The 10,161-nt window shown below is 33.3% G+C and overlaps 1 protein-coding gene across 1 annotated transcript; it reads left to right on the top strand.

Moving 5' to 3' along the window:
* Positions 1 to 312: 312 nt before the first annotated feature.
* On the top strand, positions 313 to 4,523 carry LOC103989515 (uncharacterized). Its single transcript, XM_009408384.3, has 5 exons — positions 313 to 585; positions 659 to 794; positions 909 to 1,523; positions 1,647 to 1,833; positions 4,298 to 4,523. The coding sequence occupies exons 1-5, from the start codon at positions 509 to 511 to the stop codon at positions 4,321 to 4,323; spliced, it is 1,041 nt and encodes a 346-aa protein (XP_009406659.2). The 5' UTR covers positions 313 to 508; the 3' UTR covers positions 4,324 to 4,523.
* Positions 4,524 to 10,161: the final 5,638 nt, after the last annotated feature.

Below are 10,161 nucleotides of genomic sequence, written 5' to 3'. Positions count from 1 at the left end.
TCAAATAAACATAGACAATTACTGCATGTGACATTTTTATTATTATTTATGAATATTTTTTAATTGCAAGCAAAAGCAATGCCCGAGATAGGCAAGTAAACAGAAACCGGAGTCCTATAAATAACTTCGAATTTTTTACTTTAGAAATAAATAAAATAAGCCGGAAAACACCCAAGTCAAATTACCAGTCCGCGAATGTCGCCCAGAATGGTCCTATTTCGGGGTGGGCCCACTGCTAGTTTGGACCCACCAACTGCAGCCTAGCTTCCCATCGCGTTTCCTGTCTTCGCCCGTCGACGACACCAACAGCAATAACAGCATGAGGATGACAATGCCAGCGACGCTGCGGTAATCGCAACAAACTACGCCAACCCCTCGCCGACTCCATCTCGAAGATCAATCGATAAAACGCATCTCTTCCCTTCCCTTCGCTCCTCAATTCCGGGGTTCCATAGAGGATCAGTGTCTCGATTTGCCCCTTCTCTTCTGTTGCCTTTGAGGAAATCCGATGACGACGTGCTTCGATCACTGGGAGAAAGATCCCTTCTTCTCTTCCGCCGAGGAAGTTCAGGAATCTGCCGATAGGTATTTCAACTCTGGTTGGCTATTCATTTTATCCCCCTTCTGATTTCCCCTCTACTAATTGTCCTCTTTTTAGGTTGGAATCTGTCTATAGAAGATGGATCCACGAAAGCAAGGACGCCCCGGTTTTGAACCGATCCGGCGGTGACGAAGATTCATCTAAGGAGCTCCTCAGTGAGCTCCGGACTGCACTTGGCACCGCAAAATGGCAGGTAAGCTCCGAGTTTTATCCTTTTATGGTATAATGTTCGGATCTTGTATGGGTTGTCTGTGTAAGTTGTGCGACCACTTTTGAGATTGCGATGCCATTGCCGGAAATTTTGCAGCTTGAGGAATTCGCCAAGGCAGTAAGGTCGAATGACAAGGCGTGTTCAGCTGGAGATGGTACAAGAGCTCGGCATGACCAGTTTGTCTCAGCAATTGAGAACAAAATATCTGAGGTGGAGATTTCGCTGTTGCAATGTAATCGGAACGATAGGGAGACCAAATTGACGTGGGTTCAATTGGATGAAGGAGAATGGGATGAGCTGGCCCTTTTCCTCTCGCCTCCTTCCTTACCAAAGCAAGAGAATTTGGTGGCAGCTCCTGCAGAGAGCCAGTCAAACATGAATGTTGAGGGTGAACACAGAAAATGTATTCACAATTTAGATGAAATCAGCCGAATGGGAGGAAATGAGAAGGTGCAAGGACATCGGAGGATTGTGAGTGCTAGTGGTGATATTGGATCATGGAAAATTTCACTTTCTCCTGAGGATGGTCCTTGTAGATCTTCTGAAGAGAGTATTGTTTTACCCCCTCACAAAGTACCCAGCTTGTCCTGTCTGATGAAGGCTATAGAATCCACATCAAATGTTAAGTTGTCAAAAAATGGTTTTAGGAAATGGAAGGGCCACGATCATCATCAACCAGAAGAGTTGATTCCATTAAGGAATAACTCTCAGGTGAGAAATAAATTTTCATCTTTAGTTTCTCAGGCTTTTGATAACATATTTTGAAAATTTCATCATCATCCCATGATTACTTAACCACTGTCTGTTATCATGATATTTTTATTGCAATTTTAGGACACCAATGTTTGCTATGAAAAAAGCAAGAGCTGGCTCAATTGTTCTGGTGCTGAGGATTACAATAAGCAGTTTTATGGATGGTTGGGTGCTTTTAATAGACAGCTCCAAAGGTCTCAATACCATATCCAATATGGTCGGCTGACCCAAATATTTGTGTCTGCAATTTTCGTTATTTTGTTACTAGGTGAGTTATCCTTGCATTTTAATAATTGATTCAGATCAAAGTCCTTGAGAGGAAAAATCTTTTGCCACTTCTGGCTTCCTTTCAAAAAATTAGTCTGTGGTCTACCAAGAAGCAAAGATCTGATATCTTGGCTGTGATTATTTTTTTAAATGCCAATCATATTATGGGCTTTTTGCTAGCATGTGTAGACTTTATCTAATTTATTTTTTGGTTGAAATGGATCAGGTCACTGAATGTTTTTTGTAGTCCTAGTTTTTGGGGGTGCCTTTGTCGTTGTGGGTAGATTTTTTTAAAATATGCAATGGTATCCTTAAGTTCTCTCCAAAATTGTTAATGTGTCTACCATATCCATGGGTTTCATAGGCCTGGAGTTTAAACATTGAACTTATTAGTCAACATGAAATATTTAGGTTGTTTAGAATTAAGATGTGGATGAGCAATGGCAGGGCAAGGTAGGCCTACACTGTTCAGTGTGTTCCCTGGATTTGGAATCATTATGTAAAACTGAAATATATTGAAAAATTGTATTCCTTATTTTCAAAAAGTTATCTTTCATAAATTCTATTCTAATGTCCCAAATTTTTGCCTTGGATTCTGCTTCTTGTGTTTATGGTATTATTCCTCAAACTCAACTTCACTTATTAAGAAACTCTATGCTCAGTAGATAGTGATCTTTATCTCAATTATAAAATTGGAGATTTACCTAGGTTATCTAAAGTGTAACTGAAGGCTTTCTCGGTCCTTTATTATAGGTTTAGTGTAGTGCTTAATTATGAATTGTGGACATGGAATGGTATAAACTTTGAATAGTAAATTACAAACTTCACAACAATGTTTTCGTTGAATGGTTCAAGTGGTTTTTCGTTCTGTAGCAAGTTGTTTTTGTTCAAATAAACTCTTGAAAAAAGATGAATCATAGGAATATCTTACTTGCTCAAGTGGAGCTGGTTAATGATCAACTCAACTTCACATATTAAGAAATTCTATGCGTGGTAGATAGAATCGGAGTTTTCCCTAGACTAAGCTGAAACAGAAGGCTTTCCAGGACTTTATTATAGTTTCGATGTAGTGCTTAATTATAAACTGTTGACACAGAATGGTATAAACTATGAAGGGCAAGTGACAACAATGTTCTTATTGAATGGTCGACATGGTTTTGGTTGCAAAGCAAGTTGTTTTTTGTCAAATAATTTCTCTTGTTCTATCTATTGGTCTGTGAGCTGGGTTTATAATGCATTAGTGCCCCTTCCCCAACTATTGGAAGAGCAAATACTTCAAATTTTAAACTAGATGGTATGACATCATTCTTTCTTTTTTTTTTCTTTCTATATCTTTGGCACCAGAAGAGCATCATGTTTCTCTTTCAGCTAGTATATACCTAGTTGAAGCAATTCTTGATTTATGTGCTTCATCTTTGAATTTCATGATTGTTGGGTTAAATTTTGGTACCATGTCGAGGGTTTATAATTAGGAAAATTTGAAAAAAACTATCATCCGTAGTAATTGTCAAAAGTGGAAATCATTCTTGACTTAGCTGTGAACAGATACATATTTTATTGTCAAAAAATTAAAATAATGACTGGTACAGTGACTAGGGCCATCTCTGTCACTTTCCCACAGAAAGTATTACTGTGTGATTATACTTATCAATGAAGTCATCGTGTAGATCAATAATACAATAGAATTCTCAAGGATTTGTTTTTTGAAATTCAATATTTTTTGTTACTTAGAAAAATTTTAATGTAGGAAAACTCAAATCATGATTCCAGATATAATAAACTTATTAGGAAACATAATAAGTTTAATGAGGAACATCAATTCATGACATGGCTTGAAACGTTGAAGACCAAAAGTTCTTCAACATGTCAATTTGGTCATCACACATACTTAAGAAATATTTACTATTTGTAGCTGTAACTAAAATTCTTGAGACAACTTTTGATTATTAGATTGTGACCTTAAAAGTTCTGGTTGCAATTGAGCCAGGAGTGAAATAGAGTTGCTATTCTTGTTGGAAAAGTAGCATGCTTATTATGCTTTAAGACTTTTATGAAGACTGCTATCTTGTGTTTTGAGGTAGGAAATTTTAAAAGTAATCTCTTTAATTGCAATGCTATTTCCCAAAGTTGTGTTTCATTTATCTTAGGGTTTACTAGTAGTTGTGGTAATACTTAGAATTGGCTATATTTAGTTTGTTAGTGGGACCAGAAGAATGCAGCACATGTTATCATTCTTTATCTGCATTTTTCTGAAATTGGAAATTAAATTCGTCTCTTCTGGAGTCCCATGATTTATATTGAATTGAGAATTATAACTTTAGGATTGCACATACTGTAAATCTTGTAATAGTCTTATAGTTGCTGCAGACTTGGTTTCTGTCTTAAACCTTTTAGTGCCAGCAACCCATAGTTGACAAGAATAGAAATCATATCATTGGCTAACTTTTTTTTTCAAATTCTTGCAGTCTTACTTGTAGTGCGGGCAATCTAGAAGAGCAGGAAAATTATTTCTGATAATTTGTAGGTTACATCCAAGGATGTATCGCAACTTGGTAATTGTAAGCTAATTTCCTCTTTTTATGAATACATGAGCATGAAAAAAACAGCTTCCATCAAAACATGTGGTCTTTTTCAATGTAGAAACTTATTTATCCTAAATCATGTGTTCTATTCGTTAACATTTAGTTTAAATCAGGAGGGTGTGTTCTAAGTTGGTATTTCGGCAATTGTAAGTTAACTTCCATTTTTTTTCTTGAAGTCATGCTCCTAGAAAAAAAGAGTGACCCAATTGGTTCAAAATGGCAATTTAAAACTACTTTGAAGTTTAGGTTGATGGTTTAAAAATTAAATTTAAAGGAAATGGTGTGCTCATGTCCATGAAAGTTGGATTCATATTGAGTGTTTCTGTGTAGAATGGAAGTAAAAACTTGTCTGAAGTTTGCATGAGTGATCCTTGTGGAATCTGCCTTCACAAATTTTGTTCACATTTCTTGTTCTTTATGCTATGTAAATTATTTCTATTTCCTATTCAACCCCCCACTTAAACCATGCCAATTCAATGGATAGTACTTTTAAACATGCTTAACCATCATATGAGTTATGTAGCATAGAAAACTTAAAAAAAGCTGTTTAGTGTCTGATTAGGTATAATAGCGTTTAAGAGGTTATTTACACAGTAAAAAGGTCTGGATTTTGAGTCATGTTATTAGTTTTTTGATGGGGTAAAAACAGAGGCTCCTGAAATATTTGACCATTTTTTTTTATTCAGTTATCAAAGTGAGTCAATATTTTCCTTGCCAAAGAAAAATTAGGGATCAGGATCCTATTCCAGAAACGTAAAATAGTGGTAAATAGTTGTAGTTTGAACGCATGAACAACACAAAATCCTTTTGAAATGGTCTTATATGCAAAGAATTTGAAAGAAGATACTTTTGATATAGGCATCATTTTTGGTTCCAAGAGCATAAAAAAGCTACTGAAGGGAATAGAACTCTAAAATTATGAAGAATATGCAACATATTGACATAATTACATGACTATTTTGATGAGTTTATGTAGTCGAGTTTGGTGTAAAAATTAATTACTTTCATGAGAAGAACCAAAAGATCAATAATTGTCCTAAAAATCTTGGTTGATCAACTTTCTGATTTCTTCTCTATCACTATCTGTCTCTTTTTTTTCTCAGTATTAGATATGCTTTATAAATTGCTAATATTATCTGGACAAATCTCCCCTGCTAGAAGTATAGATTGGTCATATGTGTCCATTTTTGGAACAAAAAAAGCCTCGAAGACTCGCACAAGGTGGTCGCATTTTTTACTAAATGGTTTTGCAGTATACTATAATTCTCTATGAGTGAGATACAAACTTATGGAACGCCTATTTGTAGTATTATTTTGTGGGGTTGGAGATTCACATTTTCACCATATGTACCTTTTTTTGTTTATAATCATGTCAAATAAACAATATTTTAAAAAGAAGTGATATAGAAGTGTTTTTGTTTTCTTATAAATGATAAATGACAAAGATGGGACTTTTATGGACAAATAAGGTTTTTACCAGCTAACACCATCGTGAATCCCATGTACATGGAAGTACTGGCACTTCAAAGTTTGTAATCAATCAGAGAACATTTAATCTGTCAAATTTTGGTCCTCACGGCTTCTCTGTTTTGTGGAGAGGTGATTCACCTCCTTTTGTATGATCATTTTTAGCTAATATAGTCTCCTTTCATAAATAAATAAATACACATATATATATAATTCTTGGAAAAATTTTAGTTTTAGATTTTTCTTGGTAGGTACCTCAGCTTTAAGTTTTCCCATTTTGTGTTTTTTATTTCTCTTAACACCCTAAATGTGTACATCTTCGTCATTGGCTCTCACCTCTATCTTATCACCTTCGTGTTGTTGTCTCTACCTCGTCATCTCCACTCCATCATGGTTATCATCATCAAGTCACTCTTTCATGGTTATTTATTAAAAAATAATAATAATATAATATTATCTTATCACCTCCGTGTTCTTGTCTCTACCTCATCACCTCCACTCCATCATGGTTATCATCATCAAGTCATGAGGCCCTGTAAATCCTAACCTCGCACCTATGAAGCCTTATCCATTACTCTTGTCGACACTATCACCCTCTCTATCTATTGCTCTCATCTTTTCGTTGTCATCCCGTAATTTTCACAACCTCACCCCTTGTTTCCACTCATTTCAGATGCTCTTACCTCGTTCCATCCCTCATCATCAGTAGCCACCCTATCCTCCACCTTCCCTCCTCTTGCATCGTTAGATAATGATGATACCTTGCGGCGAAAAAAAAAATAGCAACGATGGATATTTATGATATTATAAGAAAAAAACCACCAAGAGCTTCCATCTTACTATTCATAATCCCTTAAAAAATTAATAAAATAATATTATACTATTCATACTCTAATTCTATTTCAATCTTGCTTTTTTTTTTTTTTTTTTTTACCTTTCTTACAGCCCGACTCTCCCCGCCGCAAGTGCATCCTACTAACTTGCAAAAAGCTTGGAACATAACATCTTCTAAGTTAATATAATTAGCCTATAAGATTATATCTCATGAACTATTACAGAATAATGTATATAACCTTAAAGATATTAAATCATTATAACAAACATTAAAAACTATTTTTTACATTCTCCTTTTAGATATTCAATTTGTACTATATTATCATTTATCTTTTTTTTTATCATTTTACATCACCTCCGTTGATTAAGAGGAGCAGGAGGGAAAAAAATAAGGAAAAAGAAAAAAATATTATAAATAAGGAGTGAAGAGATTTTTTTAGAATTAAGTTATAAATTGAGAATATATATATATGTCTATTTACAAAAGGATAACTTAGAAATATTTAAAATTCTTAACAAAAGTCATAAAATAAGAAATAAAAAATAATACTCTCTAATGAGAAATCTAAATGACAATCTAGAATTTTGCATGTCGTATTTGCGAGCATCTCCCACGTTGCCCTTTTCTATACCGTGACTGTCTCCTTCTACCTTTTTAAGTACCGATGGTCACCTCCTTGGTTACATTTACAAGAAGGAATGCCATACAAAGCAGCTACAACTGCATCTATGTGGTATTTGATGCTGTGTTTTTCTTATTTTTGCCATATATTTTCGATTGCAAACAACCAAAAATTGCTAGATGCATCATTTCCAACTTGGCTGGTGATTCAAGCAAGACAAAGAATTGAATTGAACCAAACACAGCTCATGCACTTTATGTCTAATGTCATGTTCAATTAATCCCATTCCATACCATCATTTTGAAGTCGCTCGCTATTTTTACCCTTCTTCTAACCCCACCCTATGGAAAACCAAAAACAAAAAAAAAAAGACTTTCTTGAGGTTAGGCACGTTATTTTAAACCGAATCCGATTTTAATTAAGATAATTAACATTATTTTTAAAAATTGTTAAAAGAATGATTAGGGAATTCATTTGGAAGCACATTAGATATTGTTTTAAAGCTAATTCTTGTCCTCGTACTAGACTTTGCCAAAAAAAAAAAATTGCTTTAAGATTATGAGGAGATTCCATCCCACCAACACAAACATGGAGGAAAAATTATTTTTTAATTTTCAAGAGCAACGAAAAAAAAAAAAGGAAAATAAAATGATGTGAAGTGCATATGATACAAGTCTCTTGAGGAGTCCTCACTAAAAAAAAAAAAAAAAGTAGGCGATCGATCTTTTGCGACCCTTAGTGATCTAAACAATTATATATTAATGAAGCCATAATGATTGAATAAGAAAATTCGGATGGAATAACTCCCAAAAGAACAAAAGACAAAGGTTCTCTCCATAGAACCTTTCACTTGTGTTTTGTGTTACACGCATGCACCTCAAAACAAAAGAAAATTCTTGATACATAATCTATGATCGAATCAAATTTTACATAATTGGAAAGGTATCAATAGGCAAATATGATATTTTTTTTTCCATATGAGATGACATCAAATCAAAATCAAACTATTCTTTGGCATCCTCTTTTCATTTAATATTTGTTTGAGTTCCTAAGCAAGCTTCGTAGGTATATGAATGCTAGTCTTAAATAGTTTTATGAAAATATCTATAATTTGATTATTTCATTCCTTACTTTATACCTCACAAAGTGATATCATGAACATACTTGTTTCTAATATGATCGATTGGATTATTGGATAACTTCAAAGTTAAAAAATTATCACAAAAAATTATGATTGACACATTTGCTCAAATTATATATATATATATATATATATATATATATATATATATATATATATATATATATATATATATATATATATATATATATATTAATGTTAGGAACCTATTTGGGTCATTTACAATATTTTCATGTTTACAGTGTTTTTTATTATGATGATCAAATAACTATAGTAAACTATTTTTTATTTTTATTTAGATGATATTATTTTTAAACTATTATAAATACATATATAAATTATATTATGATTTATTAAATGATTTCTAGTCTGTTTTAATTTTATTTGACTTATTTATATATTTTTTTATAGTATTTTTGTTGAAGTGTTGAAAATACTATAAAAACATTGAAAAATATTATAAATAATGTTATATTATGCCTTTTTTATTCTCATTGCTCATAGACCATTATGAACTTAAATTTTAGGCTTAAAGTTAGTTTGCTTGAAGTTATAGATCTATTTATATCATTTATAGTGTTTTTCAATTAAACTTTATATTGTTTTATTATGGTGACCAAAACAATATAATAGGAAAAAAATACTCTAACAGGAGGAAAAAAAATGCTATTTGAATTGATGAGAAATATTTTGAATATTATTGGAAACAAAGGATACCATTTGAGAAAAAAAAAATCAAAATAATCACATTAGTTTCAATACTATCCCATCATCTTTTAGCCAAAGTCCCTATCAGTTGGCACATATTACCCAGCATATCAGCATCTATGTTAGGCACAAAGCCCATATATAAGCTTCCATGTCAACATCCTAATATGTCTCATAGTGGGAATCCTCGATCAGAGCCTAATTTGCTTTCGCGTTGACAATCACCACAGCAGGCTACATTTCTAGAATCATATGGTTAAATTACTTGTCTAGATGTCAATTAATTAGATTTTTTTTATAAAATAAAATAAAATAAAAACTTGAGATGTGCTATCCTTCTTGCCCTCCTACACCTGAAAATTTATGCTTCTTGATTCTTATTATATCATTCACTCGCAAACAACTTGAGCATTGAAGAATTTATGAGCAATTTGTTAGGATCGGAGTGGCACTAAGAGGAGGGGGGTGAATTAGTGCAGCGGTAAAATAACGTTGCTTTAAAAACTTTCATATGATAAAAATCGATTTTGGAACCTTAATAACTTAGAAGCGTATGAAAGCGTAGTGACTAAGTAAAGTAGCTTGCAGTATATAAATGACAAGAATAAAATGTAAATCAGAGAACACAGCAGTTTTAGAGTGGTTCGATCAAAATGACCTACATGCACTTGCGAAGCCTTCTTCGAAGAGGCTCCCAACTTTCACTAGCAAATCACTTTGAAGGGAAAGGACAAATACCCCTCTTACAACCTTTTACAAGTGGTTCACACTCTTACAAATTTTCAAAGAGAAAGAGGGAGGTGAACACTCAAGCTATTGAAAACAAAAACTTGCTAAAGACTTTGGTAAGACTTTTAGCTCACTCTCTTGCTTCTCAAAGGTTGTAATCTTAGTTGAGAATTGAGGGGTATTTATAGGCCCCAAGAGGATTCAAATTTGGGCTCCAAATTTTGAATTCTCTTGGATTTTTGAGG

The sequence above is a fragment of the Musa acuminata genome, chromosome BXJ2-6 (assembly GCF_036884655.1).
Source record: "Musa acuminata AAA Group cultivar baxijiao chromosome BXJ2-6, Cavendish_Baxijiao_AAA, whole genome shotgun sequence".
Lineage (NCBI taxonomy): Eukaryota > Viridiplantae > Streptophyta > Magnoliopsida > Zingiberales > Musaceae > Musa > Musa acuminata.
This window is presented reverse-complemented; position numbering and strand designations above follow the sequence as displayed.